Here is a 23,660-nt window from a genome sequence, read left to right as displayed (position 1 = left end):
GCCGCGCTGTCAGCCTCGGCCCCTGCTACCTCGACAGAGTAGAGCGCGGGATCCAGGCCAGCCAGTGATGCAGCAGGTGTCCGGTCCAGTGTTCGGTCCAGACCTGCCAGTGACCCAGGCGTCCAGTCCTGCCCTCCAGCTGGTGACTCAGCCGGCCTTCCAGATGGCATTGCCCCAGCCTTTCCCTACCATGGCCATCCCGTCTTGCCCTACCCGTTCCAGCCGCTCCAATAATGGTTTCCCTACCACACCCAGACTGTCCTGCCCTCTAGGAAGCAGGGTCCTGTCCCTCCTAAGTCCCCGCCCTCTGTCCCACCCAGCTATAGTGTTCGCAAGTTTGTCCCACCCATCCCCCCTCCACCCCTTCATCGTCATGTCAGTCCTGCCCCTAGCGTGTTCCATTCTTTGTTTATGATGTCTGTCCTCCTGTCTGTCGGGGTGTTCTTTAAGGCAGGGGTCCTGTCATGATCCTGCCTCTCATTGTCTTGGTTTTCGATCATGTCAGAAAGGCATTTGTCATGCCATGCATTCTCTCTCTGTTTGATTTTTGTACACATGTTTGCATGGCTAGATCTTCAGCAATCACCGATGCACCATCTAATAATATCAATCAAATAATTTTAACCACCTGATTCCATTTAGGACCCAGCATTTCATACATAACCTTACATTTCTTCTGGTCATTTTATCTGATGTTTACAAATTTAAACTAAACTTTCCAGAGTAATTTAAATTCAATAAAATCTAAAACTAAGCCCTCACTAAGCCAAATATCATGTTTAGTTTAAGTTCAAGGTGAACCGGTATGTTCTGTTATTTCAGTGTGCTGTGCGAGCTGCCACTGAAGGCCGCATTCTGGTCTTGGAGGGTTTGGAGAAGGCAGAGAGGAATGTTCTCCCAGTTCTGAATAATCTGCTGGAGAATCGAGAGATGCAGCTGGAGGATGGACGCTTTCTCATGTCTTCACAGCGCTATGACAAACTCCTGGAGGTACATCTCTGGTCATCTACTGAGGCTTTTGTTTAGAGACATGCTTTATATTAAATAGGTACCTCATAAACAAAGGTTCCAAAATAAACTTTTTGCTAAATGTTTATTATTAATAAACAAATGTAAAAAACTATCCGTAAATAATCCTATTGATTAAATAATATATTTTGCATTGTTATTACATTTTTTACATCTATTACAGTGCAGTTTTTAATACATTTGCAGACCAGCTGCAGAGTAACTCCATTTAATTGACTGACAAATTTATTTGCTTTTGGAACCTGGTTAGTGTTGTAATTATTATACTGTAGTTAAATGTTAATAAGACAGTTCTGAGCCTTTCCCTAACATTTATGAAATTTCATCCTATCAGGATTGGTTGTTCATGATTGTTTTTTGACTCCTAAATATGTGAAACATTCCTGAACACAAAAAAACTCTGCTGGTCTGATAGGAGCACACTAAAGAAGAGCTGGACACATGGAAGATTGTACGGGTGAGTGAAGACTTTCGAGTCATTGCTCTCGGCCTGCCCGTGCCTCGATATACAGGAAACCCACTGGATCCACCGCTCCGCTCACGCTTCCAGGCCAGAGACATCTACTACCTGCCATTCAAGGTACTTCCAGATATACAGTAGCAGCATTAAAAATGAGGTGTACTGATCAGTGTGTCATGTTAAATGTATCTGCCATTTAACAGTTTATCTTTTTTGAAGGACCAGCTTGAGCATCTGTATACAATTGGACAAAATGTGCCCCCTGAAAGGTATGTCAGTTTTCGAAGATGGATTGCAGCACGCAGATTTTGAAGTGTTTCTGATTAAATGTTGTTTGTCATTCATAGGGTATCTCAAGTTTTGTCTTGTGCAACTACTCTGTGCTCTCAAGAGTCTGCCAGCTTAAGCTTGCCTGACTTTCCTATGGACAATCTCCCTTCGGCCCTCACTCTTCTGGTGAATTACAGACCACATGACATTTTACATTTACATTTAGTCATTTAGCAGATGTTTTTATCCAAAGCGACTTACAAAGAGTTCGGGAAGCAATAAGCGATATGTCATACAAAGAGCAATAGTACAATAGGTGCTAATACAAAGTTTCAACAAAAGCTAGACCACCATCTGTTGAGAGAAGACGGTTAGTGTTTATTTTAATTTTTTTTCATTTGTCTGTTAAGTATTCGCCGAAGAGCTGTGTTTTAAGTAGTTTTTTGAAGGTTGTGAGAGATGTGGTTGACCGGACCGCATTGGAAAGAATATTCCACCAGGAAGGAGTCGTGAAGGAGAATGAGCGGGAAAGGGATTTAGTGCCCTTATGAGAAGGCATTACAAGGCACCGCTCGTTTGCTGAACGCAAGGTTCTTGATGGGGTATAGGAGTGTAGTAGGGTGTGGAAGTATGCCGGCGAAGATCCAGTGATAGTCCTGTATGCAAACATCAGTGACTTGAATCTGATCCGGGCTTCAACCGGTAGCCAGTGGAGAGAGATGAAAAGGGGTGTCACATGAACCCTTTTGGGCTGTTTGAAGATGAGGCGTGCTGCTGTGTTTTGAACCAACTGAAGTGGTTTGATAGTCTTTGCAATGTGATCATTGAAGGACAGCTGTTCATCAAATATGACTCCGGGGTTCCTGGCTGATTCAGAGGGAGTGATAGTGGAATTGCCAAGCTGGATGGTGAGATCGTGTTGGACTGTGGGGTGTGCCGGAAACACGAGTAGTTCTGTCTTGGCCTGGTTCAGCTGCAGGTTATGCTCTTTCATCCAAGCTGAGATGACATCTAGGCAGGCTGTTATGCGAGCTGCTATAGTGGTATCGTGTGGGTGAAACAAGATGTAGATCTGGGTGTCATCAGCATAACAGTGATACGAGAAGCCGTGTGCCCGTATGATGGGTCCTAAGGATGTCATGTAGATGGAAAAAAGCAGCGGTCCAAGCACCGATCCCTGAGGGACCCCAGTGAACATATGGTGAGCAGTGGACAGCAAGCCCCTCCATGACACCTTTAATGATCTGCCGGAGAGGTAGGATTGGAACCAGCGGAGAGGGGAGCCTGAGATTCCTAAGGATGACAGGGTTGCTAGTAGTATCTGGTGATTGACCGTGTCAAACGCTGCAGATAGGTCTAGCAGAATCAGGACCGAGGATTTGTATTGCGCCTTGCCGCAATGCTTCTGTGACTGATAGCAGTGCATTTGTAAAAATCTTTATTTTACAAGTAAAGATGAAGTGTGTGATTTTTGTATCACTGTTAAATTGATAATGGTTGATTTTCAAGGCAACACTCTCAGCATTCGCTTTTGGTTGAACAAACAAAGCTGTAACCCACACTGCTATTGGTTGATTGCTGTGTCAGGCGAATTAATTGATTATATAAAAAAATTGTGTTAATATGTGTGTGTAATGGTGTATTAATTGATTATATAAAAAAATTGTGTTAATATGTGTGTGTAATGGTGTATATTTGTATTTTGATCAGATTTGTATGTTGATATAAATGCACACACATACAAGTATAAATATATACATGTATTACTCATTTCTTAAATATATACCTGTATAATTGTGTATTTATTTATACATATACAAGCAACACACACATCTATTATATGAACACAAATCAGTTTGGATTAATCACTATTAATCGATTCGACAGCCCTGTTATATTTACATGTTTCTGCACCAACTGAACTACTGCATTCAGATAAACAGAAACACTAATGGTTAGCTCTCTCCCTCCTTTGGTAGGATACCGTACATGATAGTACACAGAATTGCAGTGTCTACACTTTTGAGGAAATTAACTTCCTTTTTGTAAATCTGCAGTTAGATGTTTGACTAAGAAAAATACATTATATTTAAGAGATTCACATTCTTGGCGTAGTAGCTGTTTGAATATCAATTGTACCTTGCAGAACCTGTTCCCCATGCTGTCAGCACAGCAGTTGTTCCAGAGGCTTTACCCATATGAGGCCATGCTGGGAAAAGAGGGACGCACTGCGGTCAAGGGGATCCTCAGTGTAAGCACACCTCTATTCCTGGTTCTTTCCTTCTCCCCATATAACAGGGGTCTCTGTTTTACACAGATACAGCCAAAAGGCCTTAAATATCTAACAATCCATGTAACAAAACATGCTAAATGATTGTGATTAATCCATCATTAATTGGGAGACTGATTGTCTGCTCACAGAGGTTTGAGTTGACTGATGCCAATACGAAACCTCCTCCGACTGCTGTGGTGAACATTGAGCCTGTGAGTGGAGATCACACAGGGCAGGCAGCTGTCACCCTCAAAATGACAGACAAGAACGTCACCTTTCAGGTCAGGACTTGTTTTTTTACAGTAAGATTAGTAAGAAATGAAATATTTCCAAATTGATGGAAAATCTCAAATTCAGCCACAAGTCACACTTTGGAGATTTTGCTGTTATATAAATTGAGAATGAACAGTTTGGTGATTTCCACATATAATATAACACCTATTTCTAAGTACAATTGTTCTTTATAGTTGCTGTTGCCTTCTCTGCAGGTTCCTTCAGGAACGCGTCCGATTCGCCCACCCAACAGCAGTCCCACGTTCATCAGCACCCCCACCCACAGCCGCATGCTGGCTGAGATGATGCAGTCCCACTTTGTCAAAGACATTTGTCTGGTCGGAGCCAAGGTACACAAACAGCTTCTAGTGGCCACCCTCATTGAGCAGGTCCACTTTGAACTAGAGAGTCGATAACTTACAATAGTTCATATATCATAGATTACTGTCTTGTGCCTGAAAGACTACCAAAATTGTTTATATGTGTGTCATTGATTGTGTTTGATTGAAAGATGAAAAAACTTTTTTTCAGGGTTGTGGCAAGTCTGTGATTGCTAGAGAGTTTGCGGAAATGCTGGGCTACAGTATCGAACCGATTATGCTTTATCAGGTAATTTCAAACCATCTTGAAAACTCAATAAAGATCAGTCAGTGCATATACACATTGGTACTATGTGTTCGCGAAAAATATTATTAAAGAGATTTTTGGGGTTCAGCAGAAGTTGAGATCTGTCAACAGAATCGTTGATTATTATTAAAATTAATTAAGATTTAGAATTCAATGCTTGTGATCAAATCACTCTTTAAATCAATCAGTCGAACCATCTTTTGGGGAAATTTTACTACTGAAGTTGTTCACACCCGAAAAACACTGGCCTCATAGACAAGTGCATGAATGTATACACGTTTTTGGTTTGTTCCCTCAGGCTCACATTTTTCCTTTATTCTGTTTTGATATCTAAAAGTACCTCATCAGCATGGTTTTGTATGTGCAGCTGCAGGTGCACAGTGAGGTTTATAAACCAGTGTTTGCGTTTGATGGGTAAAGCTCAGTGCTGTGCTGGACATCAGCACACAGAGCCAGAGGTTACTCACCACAGGGGTCAAACATTTCCCTGTGTTTTCCATCAGTGATGAGCGTTGTTTTTAATATTTGCCATTCTTGCAAGACCACACAAACTACTTCTAAGTTGAAATAGCAATGTATTCTATGTGATCTGGGCTTGGTTCTATTTTGGTTCAAAGTCATCCTCTGTCCTCGATCTTCCCCAGTGTTATTAAACGCTTTGGCCCCATTCTACAGTCAGAACACAACGGCACCCTTTCAAAGCCTAAAGTGCTCAATAAGCAAGCTGCTGATGTGAAAGATGTTCCAAAAGGTGCCTGATTATGTTAACTTTGCACACAAGACAATCCCATGATGCATTGTGGTAAACTTAGTTTACAAAATCCTGCCTTTCGGCTTGGTTGCTTACTAGGTTTGGGCAAGCCAGTGTCGTCCAGGTTAAATAAAGGTTTAAAACTTAAAGCCTGTAATGTTCGCATTTGTTAATGTAAAACAAACAGCATATCAGGATTGAGATTATTCTTATTGTGTCCTGTTAAGGATTTGAGCAAACGTACAGTGCTTGCCAACACTTCACTAAAAAAGTAGTGAGCAAATAAAGCTGATTTCCCAGCAAGTGACCAGCGGCCGGGATGCTTTTCACACCCTGAGTAGCCTGTTACTATCTGGACATGATCACAGTTCTCTTGAGTTTTGATGCAAACCAGACAGGCTGTGAAAAGGCACTCAAAGTCGAGTGTAAATGCCACAGGTAGTAGAACGCTGCATTTGTGTGTTTATGTTGGAATGCCGGGAATTCTGTTGTCTCAGGGAGAGAGCAGGAAAAGGAAGCTGCTTGTGCATGATGCTGAAGTTATTTTTGCCTGGTTAGAGCAAGAGGTCACAGCGTATTGGGAAAAGAGGAATTTTGGCGCAAGCTTCATCTTGTCAGACCACTGAAGGCCTTTTATGAACGCATACAGGCCATGGTTCACCCTGATGACACTGAGTGCTTTTTAGTAGAGTGTTTTGGAAAAAAACACTACATCATGGACCAGAATTAGAGTCGGTCTTATTGCTAAGCAATAATATGTTTTGTGTTTTGTTTCCTCTTGTTGATATTTTTAAGCTCTCTCTGTAGATAACATTTACAATTTTCCTCTCCTAGAAAGTGAGTAAGAATTTTGACAACCTGGCAAACAATCCTAGTGGAAAGGTTCACCTTATTATGTGTTTAATGGTCAAGGAATTGCAGAGGTGGGAAGTGGGAACTCTTCATTTTTACCCTCAAGTGTATTTTGAAATGTCTGTATTTTAGCAGTGTTTTTACTTGAGAGAAATATTACTTCACTACATTAAGTACTTTTAATTAAAAAATGTTTGAGTAAAATCAGGAAACTAGTACTGTAATGTACTTAAGTTTTAAAGGTAAAAAAAACATAAAAATGTATTTATGAAATATAGTGAAGGAAGAAGTATTTTATAATGTAGTGAACTATTTTGTTTCCAAAAAGTACTGATACTTCATGTTCTATAGAGTAAAAGTACTTCCCACCTTTGAAATTGTCATTAATGTATTTACATTTACATTTAGTCATTTAGCAGACGCTTTTATCCAAAGCGAGCAATAAGCGATATGTCATACAAAGAGCAATTAGTACAATAGGTTCTAAAACAAAGTTACTATCCCTTTACTATATAAAAAACGAAGAAATACGTCTTTATTAGATTTTTTTATAAATCATGCAAATAAGTGGCCTGTAGGCTATTTATAGGTATGATGTAGCCACCAATCTTTGCATTTTTTCATATTAACCAGCTTTTTGAGGTCTTACCATTTTAGGCTACATTAAAACAGTTGACGATCTATGCTGGGCTCTTCTTGGCTGCTTTTTCTTCATTATTTCGTCCTGGCCATCTAAAGGTCCAGTGTGGGATCTATTGACATAAATGTTACATAATATAGATAACTGTCTTCAGAGGTGTTTAAAGACCTTACATGAGATGAAGTTTTGTTTTAATTAGCTTTGAACATGGTCCCCAAACTTGTTCCTGGAGAGTTTAGCTCCAACCATGCCTCAACACACCTGCCTGCAAGTTTTTGCTGTGCCTAGTGAGACTTTGATTAGCTGGTTCAGGTGTGTTTAATTAGGGTTGAAGCTAAACACCGGCCCTCCAGGACCAAACCTGGGGACCCATGCCTAAGAATGAGCTACATCTGTCTACATACACAGTGGGTCCCTTTGGATGGAATTCGCCATGTTGTTTCTACAGTAGCCCTACAGGGACAAACTGCTCTTCAATGCGCATTTCATAAATACGGTGTCCTTTCGGCAAAGAAGCAAAAAAGCGATGACATCTTAGTTCTGTGCAGCCACCGTAGTGCTTCGAAAGTGAGGGGCATGGAGGGGGGTGGAAGTGAGGTGTTGGTTGCAGTTTCTAAACGTATTGCTTGTCGCTAAAATCTTCACATTGCTTCTTGAATATGTTTGAAAAGATTGTAATATGAGAATATAATGTTTGCACAATTCTATTTAACTCATTTCAGAATATGCCTTCAGTATGTCAATAGGTTTTTAAGATCATGAAAAATATCTCAGTTATGTGATCCGAAATGTTTTAACAGTGGAGTAATATATTTAAAATATTATCATTATATGTGTAATTCAGTTCTTTTCATTTCTGTAAAAGTTTAAATGCTCTTTGAAGTCCCATACCCCCTTTATAGACCCTTTGTCTCTCTTTCAACACACCACAGCATAGACGAAATGACAGCTTTTGTGTGTGTGACTGGTAGGATATGACAGCTCGGGACCTCCTCCAGCAGAGGTACACCCTTCCTAACGGAGACACAGCCTGGAAGGCCTCGCCGCTGGTCACTGCTGCTCAGGAGGGCAAACTGGTATTACTAGATGGCATCCACCGAGTGAACCTGGGCACTCTAGCTGTGCTTTCTAGGTCAGTTTTACCCCTTTATTGCACTTTGCTGAGCTTATTCTGAATCTGAAGACCTGTTCACATTAAATATCCACCATGAAAGTATGCAATGTACCTTCTGCCAATCACACTCATGATTATGTTATACGCAAAAAACTTTTTGATGCCAGTGGGTCCATAACCTCCTCCTCCTGTTATGTCTACTGTTATACACTGTGAGTCAGACTCAAAGACGGACCTCCAATTTGAGCACCATTGCCGTTGGCTTTATTGCCACTACACACTTGTTTTAATGCACAATGAGATTTTACACCGCAAAGTTTTAGAAGTGAATCTCATTTAAATATGGAAGTGCTAGTTTCTTGCTTTTTTAGTTCCGAACACACTTTCAATGAAATTAAAACTTGCTTATCACTATCTGAATTTCTTTTCAGTAGAATTTGATGTATGTTGTATGTTCTGACGTTGTAAATAACCAAACTATGTATCTACAAAATTAGATACATCGATTAGAAGATAGTCAACTGATTTAACCTGCACTGTGTACATGACCTGACGAGCTTTAAACTAAGAAGACACATATGGTGTTTCTAACTGTTCATTTTAATGGTTGGTTTGTTTGTTTATTAATATCTTCTGCTGTTTTAGGTTGCTGCATGATAGAGAGTTGGCCCTGTATGACGGGACTCGACTATTGAGGTGGGACCGTTACCAAACGCTAAAGGAAGAGTTGCAGCTCAGTGACCAGGATCTGCAGGACAGGTAATGAAAGGATCAGGTTTTTCCAACAGCAACTCATTTTAAGAAGCTCAATTTAATCAACACCAAAACTTGTTTTCATGTTAGAGGGCAGCACATTCATTATTACAGCCTTTGTACATTACATCACACTCATTAAAGGATCAGTTCACCTAATGTGATAAATTCTATCATTAGATATTCCTTTTTTTAAGCTGAAATAAAAACAAAACTGGTAAGGCCCTTTTATGTTATGGTATTTGTTGGGCAGGTCTAATCAACTCAAGTATTTTGCATAATATAGTCTTGATTTCTTGATAAAATGTTTGTTTAACATTTTGATTAAATTATAAATGTTTTGTTTGTTGTCATTTGTTCCTATTGGATGTACCTTTAAAAGACTGGAAAGAGGGAAGATGGAAGGAAGAGCTTCCAGTGTTGTTTATGTCTTGCAAAATGGTCTATAGCACCAATCGCTGTTCAGTTCCCTTCCTACTATGCTGCATTAAGAGCTACAGACAACACACTTATTTTAACAGTAGTGTAGACTACTTGTTAAAATTACCTTTTCTCTATTTAACTGATAGTATTGATTGATATTTTTTTATTGTAGGTTAGTTTCAGGATTGCTTGAAATGTTGGATTATGGTTGGAACTTAAGTCTGCAAGTGGTGCAAAGCCACGCTTCATTCATTTATGTGTACAATTTTAAATTATATGTGTTTGGCAGATTAACTCGGATGGCATGGGGGTGAGTAAATTATGGGTTAATTTTCCTTTTTTGGTGAACTATTCTTTTAACTAGCCCAGAGAAACATGACAGCTTGTTCATGACCAATTGTCTGCTGGCTGGAACATGTTGAATATTTTGATAGCTCACACGCGTCCTTTGACATAATCTCTGTAGTGAAACTCAGAACATCATTTAAACTGAAAGAAAGCTCTGCCATTGTGGCAGAGAGTCTAGAGCGAGCGTTTATGTCTGGTAGAAGCATGAAGTTACAATGAAATATATTTTAGGCCGTGACAATGGCTGTTTTCATCTGCAAACTGCAATAAAAATAAACTGGCCACCAGACAGTCCAGCTCAAATTAATCTGAGGGCTTATTTTATATATTTTGTAATTTAACATAATGACACTTGCTGTTTATATTGGTCAGTCCGTTCTTGTGGTATGACACAAGTGGTGTTAATTGGCTAGTTTTTAACAGTCTTATTTTATAACATAACATAAGACACAAAGTATAACTGCTTATTTTGACAGTGTTTATGATTTTTTTAGAACTGTTGTGTGGTTTGTTAATGAAGAAATTAGTTATCATGCTTGTTCAACATGCACATGGCAACAGAATTCAGATCATTGTTATGCTTCCTGATGCAAGTCAAGGTAATCATTTTATTAAAACACTGATTCCTGGCCATTTACCATCTATATCCTCTCTGCATCTTAATGTCCCCCTCAGTTTTTGGAGGTTGCCAGGTGTTTGTCTTTTGCACCCATTTATCAAAAAGGCAAGCTGTATAAATGCCTATATATATCTTAATTTAATTTTTCTGAATATAACGGTCTAAACGTTGGGTGTAAATATTGTGCAGTTCTGGGGTCACTGGATATCTGGGGCTTAGCCCAAACACAACCATATGCGACAGAAAACATGGTATACATATAGATATGGGACCGGTCACATTTCGGGTCTAAAAGCACTTGAAAAGTGTAAGCTACATAATTTTCTCCAAGTAGAGTTTGGAGTCTGACTGTCTGAGGGTTGTGGACAGGTGTCTTTTATCCTGATAATGAGTTCACAGGTGCCATTAGTGAACTCCTGATGAGAGCTTTAAGATCTTACAATGTTTCTCTATTGCCCTGAAGCCCTAGAGATGTCAGAGTTCCAGTGTAACCATGCAACTGATACTCAACTACCATTGGTTGATCTGTGTTTGAGAGAGGGGCTTAGTGATTGGTCAGTTTTCTCAGGTTGGGTGTAGTCACAAGGACAAGGGCTCTGGGTATTTTCTTGTCTCTTGTATTCATCTCATTTACTCGTCTACGTCAACTATACGCATTCTGTCTTTCTACTTTTCATTTTTTCAGATAATTTTCTTCATACAGTAACTTTGGTTAGATAATGGTACATGTATTATTAACTACTTTGTCACGTTTAACATTAAGTCAAGTCAGCTTTATTTATATAGCCCTTTTGACAATGTTCATTGTTACAAAGCAGCTGTACAAGAAAACATTGACTATAAGTAAAACATAAAAGGTTGTTCAAGTCAAATATCAGACAGACTATAAATTCCTATATGTAGTGTTAATTAAATAAAACTATAAAATTCTAGCAGCCCCCTGGCCAGGCAAACAGTGCAAAACAGTATGCAAATGGTGGCGCGTAACCCAAAACTCCATTGGAGGAGAAAAAAAAACCTCAGATGGAAACCAGGCCTAACCAGGGGATTCCAGTTCCCCTCTGGTAAAAGCTGCAGCCTCTGCACAAGCTCGACAGTGCTCTCACAACAAAGCAAAATAAAAATAAATTAGATTTAAGATTATCATTAATAATTTTGTAGAGTTGCCACGTCTTTTGTCCAGCTCTATCATCACAGCATTTGTCAGGTCTGGGCATGGGCTGCTTCCTGCCCGCTCTGGTTACCTTGGAACAATGAGACAAGACTGGCTGAGAGTTGAGTACTGTTCTGCACTCTTGAATGCAACGAATGCATCTGTTGTTATTGGAAGTGTTCCTGGTTCTGGTTGATCTAACTAGTGCAGCCTAAACCTTCGGAATATATATTATGATAGTGTAGTGTATGCAATATTAAAAAGATGCATCTTTAGACTAGATTTAAACTGACAGTGTGTCTGCCTCCCGGACAGTGCAGGCAAGACTGTTCCAAAGTTTAGACGCTAGATAGGAAAAGGATCTGCCGCCTGCACTTGATTTAGAAATTCTAGGTATTACCAGCTGACCGGATGCCTGAGAGCATAGTGCACGTGAAGGACTGTAATACGAGAGAAATTCACTCAAGTAGTGAGGAGCTAAACCATGCAGGGCTTTGTGACCAGGCAATAAACAAGATTTTAAAGTTATTGCGATGCTTTATAGGTAACCAGTGCAAGTAGTGGTTATGAATTATTTCTCTGAGTTTCCAATTTAAACTGATTTTAAAATGATATATATTGCAATACAGTATAATCATAATCTATCAATGCTCCCCCATATGTATCTATATAAAATATGTCAATTTCCAAATTGTCAAATCCATAACGATCCATAGTCTTCATAAATGGGCACATGAAAATTTAAATAAAATAGTTATTTTATGGTTTAAGCAATTACACAATTTTGAGTGTCTTGACTAGAGAAATAAGTGTTGGATGAATATTTGTGTTCTGCTCATGGAGCCCCACCTAGACTGTTAGGAAGGATGTTTGTGGTGGCGTGTCTGAGGTTGAAATAAAGCCACTTCCTCTTCCCGTGTTTTCCAGCCGCCGTCTCAAGCAACACTTGTGCTCTCTTTATGTGGTTCCAACACTGCTTTAATTAGCAATTCTCTGTCGACTCACATACACTCCTTACTACACGGCATTATAAATGAGACTACTATAAGTCTCACTTTGCTTGGCTGTGTGGAAAGGGCTAGCGTCTTTGACCCCCAAGGCCACTGCGCATTAAAGCAGAATATAAGAGCCCTTACAGTAGGGGAGGTCTGCTGGTACTATTCTTAGTACGTTCTCTCTTTCTGTCTTATAATTAGACTTGTTGCATATAACAGTGTGTTCGGCCTACCTTCAGAAACAAGCATCACAAAACATCAGCAGATCCAATTCCAAACGCTGATATTTTAAGAATGTTAACGCTGTTATTTTACAAATAAAAAAAATCATAAAGTGAAAAAGCATTATATAAGTTACATGTTTTCTTATGTAATTCTATACATTCTTTTGAAGATACCTTTATGTAACTAACAGGCTCAAAGTTTTCGATTTTCTTCTAGTTCAGTAACATATTGTTAAGTGTTTTGGGTATAGATGATAGTGATGCACCTGATCACTTCTAACAAGTGCTTCATTCCATAATGTAAGAAATGAGTGCTGGTGTCTTTGAAAGCAAGGGCACATGCTTGGAAGGTAAGAAACTGTTGCCAGGCAACAAGAGGCAGTTGATCTAATGAAGATCTAAAATAGTGTGATAATGAAGAATCTGTGCGCCAGTAGGTGTATCTATGCATTTCATGCAGGGGGATTTGTTGTTTATAAATAGATGTAGCTGTCTATTTGGATTAGGTCGAGATGCAGCTCGCATGCAAGCTATTGTCAGCGTTACAGCATAAACTGTGCCGCAGATCAGTGAGGGCATGGATCTTGACATGGGCATAGCCAATTCACTCTGACAGGTCAATGGGCTGGATTTACACACTCTTGTTTTCTTATAGTCATCAGTGGTCAAGTGCCTTTGTTAAAATTATTATTTTATGTTTCACTACCAAAGACTGATGTTGCTGTAATGGTGGTTTCTGTTCACCTGTTGGTCCATTGGCTTTGGAGCCTGTTTGAAATCATTTGTAAGGGGAGATGTTACTGTGATTTATTCCTTGTTCTATCATCACAGTGGTGAACTGTTATCTTTGAAGTGTGCTTTGTTTGTATACTGCACATGTAGTTGGTCCTGCAGGTATTTCATGCATATAGGATTTTTTTCTTGCATTAAAACCCTTATGATTTGTTTTCTTTCTGCCAGGATTAGAATTTTTGTTAAAACGTTGTTTTGGCCACTACAATCAAAGAGTATGGTGACGAGGCTGTGCTCTTTTTTGTGACTTATTTGTTCCTCAGGCATGTGCTGAAAAGAGGCTGTGCTTTTAAAATCAATAATAAATAAAACTGTCAAACTTTTCACTGTGGTGTTTCTTCACAGATCCATTTTCCCCATCCATCCATCGTTCCGTATCATTGCCCTAGCGGAGCCTCCGCAGGTCAGCAGTATCAAACAGCAGTGGCTCGGCCCGGAGATTCTCACTATGTTTTTCTTTCACACCATCAAACCACTGGCCAAAGCAGAAGAAACTGCTGTTATACAGGGCATGGTATGTTGCTTCAAGTTTATTTTGAACGTAAAATTCAATAACCTGTTTATAACCGTATTTTGTATCATGTTCACGTGCTGAGTAATGAATTATGTCATGGGTCTCAAACTCAGTTCCTGGAGGGCCACAGCTCTGCACAGTTTAGGTCCAACCCTAATCAAACACACCTAATTCAGCTAATCAACATCTTCAGGATTACAAGAAACTTCCAAGCAGGTGTGGTTTAGAGCTGGTTGGAGCTAAACTGTGCAGAGCTTTGGCCCTCCAGGAACTGAGTTTGAGACCCATGAATTAGATTAAATGCATATTCTAGGTGTGTGGTTTTCATAATATAGCTTTGACCAATGTTTGAACTCAATTTGTTTCGACAATGTATTACACGACAATTATTATTGATTTGCAAGATTTTTAAACTTTCGGCACAGGTTATTGTCATTTACAGAATCATAGATAAGATGAAACCATGTAAAAATTATAGTAAAAATGTCAGGTTTAAGAAGGTTGGAATTTAATTGCTCTGTTTGGATTTTAATAGATCCCAAATGTTCCTAAAGAGGCGGTGGAGCAGCTGCTACACCTGACACACAGCCTGCAAAAGTCCTACGATCCAACCGTAAGCACTTTAATGTCAACACTTTCGAAGACAGAAACCAAAATCAACGATTTTATCACCACCAGCATTGTTACATGCGATTTGAAGACAACACATTCTTTGACCAGTGGAGGTGAAGGAGCAAACTTATATAGGATAATAAGTAGGTTATTCACCTTACATGAACCTTTGTTAGTGCACTTAGCTTGTACTGTATAGCTTCCTGCTTAGGAACGTCTTCTTCTAGAATCTCTTTATATGCTGTAAAAGTGAATCTTTTTCCTGTGAACTTTCAATCCATTTTATGAATTTCGAAATATGGTTCCATAAAGTTTAACAGTCCAGCTTTGAGATAAATCGGAAGATTTCAAAATTGGTGTAACAAGGTTCAATAAAAGGGAAGGAAGGAGACGGGAACCGGCAAACATAAAATAACTTTGTAAATAAACAAAGCATACACAAGGCGACACACACACAAACCATAACAAATGTCCGGGCCCGGTCCTCTCTCACTGACGGTCTGATCGCTCGTCCTCTTATGCTCCCCAATCTCCTCCATGATACGAGACCGGTACGCGTACAGCTCGCATCCCAGCTCTCGTCCCGACTACCTCGCTACCCTTGGGGGTGTCGTGCAGCCTTGGCGGAACTATCCCCTGGGGGTATGCACCGACGAGACGAGAGAACAGAGACGGGAGCACTCTGAGCGACCCGAAAATTATAGTCCGGTTGCCCGACATGCTGCCGCTCAGTCCTCAACCAGCCGGGGTACTCTCCTTCGGGGTGCCTTGCGCGCTAACCCCTGCTCCCCCCGCTCCCTCTGGGTAGGCAGCCATCCCACCTCGACCCAGGTGCTCGGCTGCGAGGTCTCCTCTGTTCCAGAACCACCATTTCGGGCAGCCGCTGGCGGACGTCTCTCATCCGCACTGCCGAACTCTCCGGCACCGCGAGGCCACTCGGCGGCGAGGACTCTCTGACAGCATGTCTCTCCTTCCTCCCGGGTTTCGGCACCCATGTAACAAGATTCAATAAAAGGGAAGGAGACGGGAACGGGCGAACATAAAATAACTTTTAATTTATAAAAATCAATCGTAAAAAAACAAAGTCTGCCAGCGTCTGCTGGCGACACAAATCATAACAAATATCCGGGCCCGGTCCTCTCTCACTGATGGTCCGGTCGCTCGTCCTCTTATGCTCCCCAATCTCCTCAGTGATACGAGACCAGTGCGCGTACAGCTGCACCTCGCATCCCGGCTGTCGTCCCGCCTACCTCGCTACAATTGGTTTTACGCAGCAAATATTAAGATTTTAAAAAGCCTTCTTGTAAATTAACTAATCATATCACAAAGCATCCCAAATTATGTACTAAAAAAAAATCAACGGAACAATAAAAACTTTTACCAAAACAATTGTATACATTAAGTTTGCAAGATCTTTACAAATTCACTGCTGTCCATCTGAAAATTAATATATCCATATTTTGTGATTTTAATAATAAATCATTATTATTAGTTACCCTTTATGTTTGTCACTGGTTTATGCACATATCTGATCAATACAAAGTATTAAAAAGTGCTTGCTATCTTTGACAACACTTTATTTAATCATCTATAATCATTAGTGTTTTTTCCAATTATTGAAAAAATCTGAAGTTTTAGAAAGACAGCAATGAAATAATAGAAGTAGGTTAAGAGTGTAGTCTGTTGTCAGTATTACTGTTCCCATGGTAAAAGGGGCTTCACCAATATCTTTTTTTAAATTAAGTTGAATTCTCACTTGATATGCTTCTTCTCTACAAGCAAGTGAGACATTTCAGGTAGTTTCGTTTAAAAGTTTAAGTTATTATTCAGAAATGTTTAAAATCAATTTCTCGATGGGGCCAATGACAAATATCTTTACTTGCAGAACCCTGCTGTTGCTCTTCACATTGACAGGTGCTGTGTGTGGATAATTAGTCAATAATTAGCTCTACATATCCACTTACAAACACAGAGCACTCACAGAATAGAATAGAATAGTATAGAATAGAATAGAATAGAATAGAATAGAATAGAATAGAATAGAATAGAATAGAAGAGAAGAGAATAGAATAGAAGAGAAGAGAATAGAATAGAATAGAATAGAATAGAAGAGAATAGAAGAGAATAGAAGAGAATAGAAGAGAATAGAAGAGAATAGAATAGAATAGAATAGAAGAGAATAGAAGAGAATAGAATACCTTTATTATCATTGCACTAATGTACAACATAATTTTAGCTCTCCTCAGTAATAAAATGCATGCATTAAAACCCAGATGTGCTACAGATATGGTCGTGTGTAAGCCATACAAATATATTTTACAAAGTAATACAAATAAAGAATTGAAAAATATGGAGAACGTTCAGTTGGCATTATTGAATTGTGAAATGCTGGAGTAGTGTGATATATTTTTGCAAATAGACCTATCAAATATTTATTTTCTAAAGCTCTCAGTTACCTTCTAAAAGAGAACAAAAAGTAAATATAATATGTTTGTGTTTGATTAATTTGTGTGGATGAATTTATGACAGGACACCTGTCATAAAATAGGTAGAAATAGGATAGAAAGGTTTTTGCAGCTCTTTACTTGTCTCAACCTGAAAATACATAAATCATATTCTGCACCAATGCCAGCAAAATATAGAGATAAAAAAGGTTTCTAATTGTCAATTGTATTAATATATTTTGCAGCAATACCTTTGATTAATGACAGAGGACAGAAATTGTAAATTGTGTTTTTCCATTTGGAATACTTGTGATAATGGGATGTAAACATAATTATTGTTTGGTGTATCTGTGTGTTTGTTTTTTATATTCAGGCCCTGTCCCTTGCATCCTCACTGTCCACCAGGCAGCTGCTGAGAATCTGCCGACGTCTTTCTCAGTATCCACAGGAGAGCATTGCACACGCTGTGAACAAAGCCTGTCTGTCCAGGTGAATGCAAACACATTCATAGGTGGCACAATGCAACCATTGGAACCAAATACGTTACAACATACTTAAAATCAACAGTGCCAGGTCATTGGTTCAGGGCATCATGGAGTGTTATAATAGTGGCTTTGAAATGGCATACATGACCTTTAAAACACAATTATAATAACTGGGAAATTGGAATGCATCATGTAAGATTTTTTTCTGTTGGATTTGTAGGTTCCTCCCCAGCCTGGCTCGCTCGTCTCTTCAAAAAAGTTTAACCAACTGCTCAATAGAGGAGCAGCCTGACCCAAGAGCTGAACATGACCAGCACTATACATGTGAGTCATATTACCGCCTTCCTGGTCTCATCATAGCCTAGCTCCAACCCCAGCTAAGCAAATACAGAATGAAAAAAGAATCTTCCTTTCAGTTCAATGCGTTTTCATTTGAATTCAGTGGGCCACGTCCCCAATATGTTCTGATTGGCCTATACAATTTAGCCTGACTTGATATTTTCGTCCCATTTCCCCTCCTTCTGTAAGAGACTCTTCCAGAGTATTACATTTCAGATCTTTCTCAGTGTGGTGCCTTAAAAGTGTTGATACTGTCCCTGGAAATAGGTTTAGCTTAGCTATAGAAATGTGACAAATAGAGCTGACATGGTTCTTACTTTTGTCCCAATTAGGCACAGTAAAAGATGGACTTCTAACCATCGGTAATGTCTCCGCTCCGGTATATATCCCTGATGAGAAGATGAAGGTCCCAGACGTGCTCTTTTATGAAAATGTTCAGGTAATTTCATTAGAACATTTTGGTTTCATAAAGAACCTTTAACATCTGAAGAACCATGATTAAAAAAAGGAAGAAAGAGATGGTTCTTTAAAGAACCTTTGACTGGATGGTTCTTGGTGGAATCAATCAAATTCTTCTATGGTATCGCTGTGAAGAACCTTTTAAGCAGCATTATTTTTAGCAGGTACTATCATCATCCTCTGCGGCCAACAGCCCAGATGGGCTACAACTAGCTCATGTTGACATTATCCTTTGTAGTGATGCATCAGTGTCAGTATATCAGCAAACATACATTGCCTGTGGTTCAGAGCAACATCTAATGACTGGTCTGGTATGAGGAAACCTCAGTCTTCATCTCTCTCTCTCTCTCTCTCTCTCTCTAAACCTTGTAAATCAACTGGCTTTTGCTCAAAGGTCAGAGACTACCCATAAAGACACGTTGCCCATGCACACACACACACACACACACTAGTACAGAAGGGTATTGACGGGTCTACAATGAGTTGATGGGGAGTAATCGTATTATTTTTTTAGGTATTTAAAGGCATTTTCGTAATTCAGAGTTAAACCTCTTACTGCTTTCATCTATTAAAAAAGAGACCAAACAGCCCTGTGTTAATCTAGATGTTGTTTCCATATACATGAGCTTTGCTGTGTTAAGCAACTTGTTGTTCCAAGCAACTTGTTGTTCCCATGCTTTGCAGGAGGACTTAAAATTATAGTTCACCTAAAAATGTGCTTCCCTCACATCATCCCATCAGAAATTACTTCTTTCTTCAGTAGAACAAGAATACTTTTTGCTGTAGCCGTGGCCCTTTTTTTTGTTGCCTACATCTACTTTTGATTCTAAAAAACTTTGCGTTTTTATGAATCACAAAGAACCGAGATTTCAGCTAAAAATGTATTTTACTGTTTCACTTATGAAAAAGTCACCTATGGCTTGTGGATGTGTAAATGAACTACAAATTTTAATTTATGGCTGAAATCCTCCTTTAAGTAGGCCTTTTTAGTACATGAATTGCTAAAGGTGCATAAAGGGCTAAAGGTGTGCTGTCTGTAACACCAAAAAGAAGTGCAGAAAAAATTATTTGGCATCGTTTCGACCGACAGGTAGTTTGCCACAGATTCATGCTATTGGCTTAACAAATTAGCTGTTATGCAAGTGTTATTATTATGTTATAACCTATTATCACAATATTATGTTTCATTTAATAGTCAGATATATACACTCACCTAAAGGATTATTAGGAACACCATACTAATACTGTGTTTGACCCCCTTTCGCCTTCAGAAATGCCTTAATTCTACGTGGCATTGATTCAACAAGGTGCTGAAAGCATTCTTTAGAAATGTTGGCCCATATTGATAGGATAGCATCTTGCAGTTGATGGAGATTTGTGGGATCCACATCCAGGGCACGAAGCTCCCGTTCCACCACATCCCAAAGATGCTCTATTGGGTTGAGATCTGGTGACTGTGGGTGCCATTTTAGTACAGTGAACTCATTGTCTTGTTCAAGAAACCAATGTCCAATTTTGGTGAGCTGTCCAATTTTGGTGAGCTTGTGCAAATTGTAGCCTCTTTTTCCTATTTGTAGTGGAGATGAGTGGTACACGGTGGGGTCTTCTGCTGTTGTAGCCCATCCGTCTCAAGGTTGTGTGTGTTGTGGCTTCACAAATGCTTTGCTGCATACCTCGGTTGTAACGAGTGGATATTTCAGTCAAAGTCTTCTATCAGCTTGAATCAGTCGGCCCATTATCCTCTGACATCTTGCATCAACAAGGCATTGTCGCCCACAGGACTGCCGCATACTGGATGTTTTTCCCTTTTCACACCATTCTTTGTAAACCCTAGAAATGGTTGTGCGTGAAAATCCCAGTAACTGAGCAGATTGTGAAATACTCAGACCGGCCCGTCCGGCACCAACAACCATGCCACGCTCAAAATTGCCTAAATCACCTTTCTTTCCCATTCTGACATTCAGTTTGGAGTTCAGGAGATTGTCTTGACCAGGACCACACCCCTAAATGCATTGAAGCAACTGCCATGTTATTTGGTTGATTAGACAATTGCATTAATGAGAAATTGAACAGGTGTTCCTAATAATCCTTTAGGTGAGTGTACACTGTTGTCAATTGCAAGGCTTTCATATTTAACTGGTGAAATGTAGCTTTTTATTCACTGATTTAAAAAGATACAGTAACAGCATGCTTAAATAGTTCCTCTCCATTCAGAGACTCAGAAAATGGTAGACAGAAAAAGTTCCTCATGTCCCACTTTTCAGTGACCTACTTTTTTTGCCTTTCGAGAACTAGAAGGAGAGGTGCAGTAGTCCACTGAGGTGTAAATGAGGACACGTCCCCTCAACACGACTCTTATCCTCCTGCATCCCTTGTTTTGTATGTGTCTGTGTGATAAACAGCCTCATTCTTATTCGTCTTATTAATAAACAATTTGTGTCTTGGAAACGTTTGAAAAAGGCCAGAAACTTTGTTCTTTTATGTGTTTTTAAATCAGGTCAGACGACAAACAGTTACTCTGAAAAAATCTGTAAATCTCTATTTATTTGATTTTTATTTTATAAATACAATCATTTTGAAAAGAACTACAACATAAGTATAGCTTGAATTATAAACTGGGTTTTACTGTATAATTCACTGTGCTTCAGTGGAAAATGTGAACTTCATTTTGGGACTTATAGATCCATGTAGATATTTTTTAGTAACTAATTATGCCACAAATGCTGTCACTAAGACTTTTTTTTTTTTTTAACTCAGACAGTCATTGTTCATTCATAAATACTGCTTATTATTTATGTTATATATCTTAATTTTAACTGTTTCTTAATGCTACAGCTTATATACAGATTTATAATGTTATTAAAGACTTAATTTTGGTATGATTGTATAACTTGTTTTGTTTGTTCATGCAAAGCACATGATGGTCATGCAAGACATGCTGAAGGACTTCTTGCTGGGGGAACACTTGCTTCTGGTGGGGAACCAGGTAACTGAGGATTCCCTTCTCTTGAAGACCTGTCCATAACAAAACCAAGTGAAGAGACAAATACAGTATGCTAGCCTTGGGCAGTGGCTTTTCTCCCTGAAGCATATCAGCGTTTTAATGCATCTATCTACCTGCTAAAAGTTTAAACTTCTTTTGAACTGTATACAGAAGCCTATCAGTCACCCACTCCAGACCTTAGGGTTTCCTGGGATTGTTTTTGGTGTGAGAGTCGGCTTGTATTGACTGCTGTCATATTAAGAGTTTGGAGCTATGATTGATTGATTGATTTCAAAGGCTGCATATGAAGAATTCAGATGCAAAACCCTCTAGAAGCCACCTCCGTCAAAAATGTGATTATGATGTTACGTGAATCCTCTCCACACATAGTATTTGTTACTTCAAAACCCACTTATTTACCACACTGTCCGGTCCGAAATATCTGGTTTTCACTGAAGTAAATGGTGGAGCCTGATAAAAATGCTTGTTTAACCGGAAAGTTGTCAGACGGAGGGTTTTGCATCTGAACTCTTCATATACAGTATGTGCCGAAAATACCACTGAAATGTGCAACTAAATACCACTTTTACATATTTATCCTTTGTTCACAGGGTGTTGGGAAAAACAAGATTGTTGATCGATTTTTGCATCTTCTAAACAGGCCTAGGGAATATCTTCAGCTCCACAGGTAAAAAAGTTCTCCTGAAGTTCAGTAATCTTAGGGACACCTATTAAAATAAACCATTCTCCTGTAGACTCAATTAGAACCTGGTTACGTGGCCACACCGGGAATGACCCATATCCACTGACATCATGTGTGCTTTAAAGGTGTCATGAATAAAGAAATAAGTTTTAACCTGAGCTTTTGTTATATGAAAGCTCATCGTATTCAAACGAACATCCTGTAAGTGTCAGAACTGAAGACGTCCTTGTTAATGAAATGGCAACTTTATTGACACCAGGCCCAGCGAACGCCAGGTCCTGGAATGTTGATGTTATTGATTGGTTGAACATCGCCTCCACAGAAGAATATCAACTACTTCTCAGCCCCCACCCACTGGTTCGCGAATGACTTTAGCCATGTACACATAGTACACACATAAAGCCAAAATTAACAGACGGTGCTTTTCGTTTTGGTCATGCGATGTTCTTTTATCAGCACACGTTTAGTGTGAACTAACATCCTTCGAAACACATTTAGAGATTCCGCTCACAACCGCATAGAAAAGACACTGTTTGGTTGTTGTTAAGGCCACGCCTACATATTCATGATAGGCTGCTGATTTAACACTGCTTTTAACCCGCAACAACCCTGCTGACATGCGCAGAAAATAAGCATAAATGGACAGTTGTAATCACGGCTTTTAAGGACTACACAATCGTTGGAGCTCTTATCATAATCTTGATTAGTTTTTCGACTAATTGTGCAATCCTAACTGCTGTCTTTTGGAAATGTTATCCAATCATAGCAGTGGGTGTTAACGTCCAAGTTTTCAATGCGGCTTGCCCATAAAAAAAAGAGTGTTTCTTGAGCCAGCCTCAAAACCAGGGTAGAAATAGCCTATTACTTATTGATTTTGATGTTTTTGAATGTAAAAACAACACAAACGTCATAAGTAGATCTATAAAATAATAAAAAAGGCCAGTTCAGGACTCCTTTAATGCCTTTAGTGCCTTAAAGCTTTTTCCTTAGTGAACTGTTGTGCATCACAACCAGTAAACAGCATGAAGAAAAGGACATCATTCTTTATGTTGTAGTCACAGATGCACCAAATTAGTGTTTTCCATTTGAAAAAGAAACTTCCTTTTCTACTCATCGAGTGCCTGAAATATAAAATCTCCTCTCTAAGAGTGGAGTGAGCTATTTTAATCCCTAAGAAATTAGGACACCTAAGGGCAATGAGAACAGCAGTGTTTGAAGAGATGCAGTCAGGGGAATAGTTCATCCCTAAAAGAAAATTTGTTATGATGTACTCAAACAACTCACTTCATACTAAGCTTGTATTATTTTCTGTTTTCCGTGATCCGCAATCAAAGTTAGACATACGAGTTGCAGTTTTATATAAAGTAAAAAGTATGGTGATGCCAAAAACATACAGTGTGCTATATTTAAAAACAGTAGATTTGTGTAAGGAACAGACACTAAGTCACTCTTGACAGATCAAATCTTTCCACTTCATTAACATATTTTTTACATGTTGCCATGCTGTAATTAGTAGCATGAAGTGA

General features: G+C 39.2%; 1 protein-coding gene across 3 annotated transcripts in view; it reads left to right on the top strand.

Annotated features, from left to right (window-relative positions):
* vwa8 (von Willebrand factor A domain containing 8) overlaps positions 1-23,660 on the top strand; it is a 73,933-nt gene that overhangs the window by 4,604 nt on the left and 45,669 nt on the right. For all 3 annotated transcript variants that reach the window (XM_079464690.1, XM_079464689.1, XM_079464691.1), the window contains exons 5-21: positions 823-990; positions 1,445-1,609; positions 1,709-1,758; positions 1,837-1,945; positions 3,906-4,010; positions 4,181-4,312; positions 4,520-4,654; positions 4,836-4,913; positions 8,146-8,306; positions 8,934-9,047; positions 13,941-14,109; positions 14,645-14,722; positions 17,539-17,654; positions 17,871-17,974; positions 18,322-18,428; positions 21,363-21,434; positions 22,043-22,119. In XM_079464690.1, coding sequence (XP_079320816.1) covers positions 823-990; positions 1,445-1,609; positions 1,709-1,758; positions 1,837-1,945; positions 3,906-4,010; positions 4,181-4,312; positions 4,520-4,654; positions 4,836-4,913; positions 8,146-8,306; positions 8,934-9,047; positions 13,941-14,109; positions 14,645-14,722; positions 17,539-17,654; positions 17,871-17,974; positions 18,322-18,428; positions 21,363-21,434; positions 22,043-22,119 — 1,940 coding nt within the window. The remainder of the gene's footprint in view (positions 1-822; positions 991-1,444; positions 1,610-1,708; positions 1,759-1,836; positions 1,946-3,905; positions 4,011-4,180; positions 4,313-4,519; positions 4,655-4,835; positions 4,914-8,145; positions 8,307-8,933; positions 9,048-13,940; positions 14,110-14,644; positions 14,723-17,538; positions 17,655-17,870; positions 17,975-18,321; positions 18,429-21,362; positions 21,435-22,042; positions 22,120-23,660) is intronic.

This window comes from Barbatula barbatula, assembly GCF_947034865.1.
Source record: "Barbatula barbatula genome assembly, chromosome: 9".
In the NCBI taxonomy this organism is placed as follows: domain Eukaryota; kingdom Metazoa; phylum Chordata; class Actinopteri; order Cypriniformes; family Nemacheilidae; genus Barbatula; species Barbatula barbatula.
This window is presented reverse-complemented; position numbering and strand designations above follow the sequence as displayed.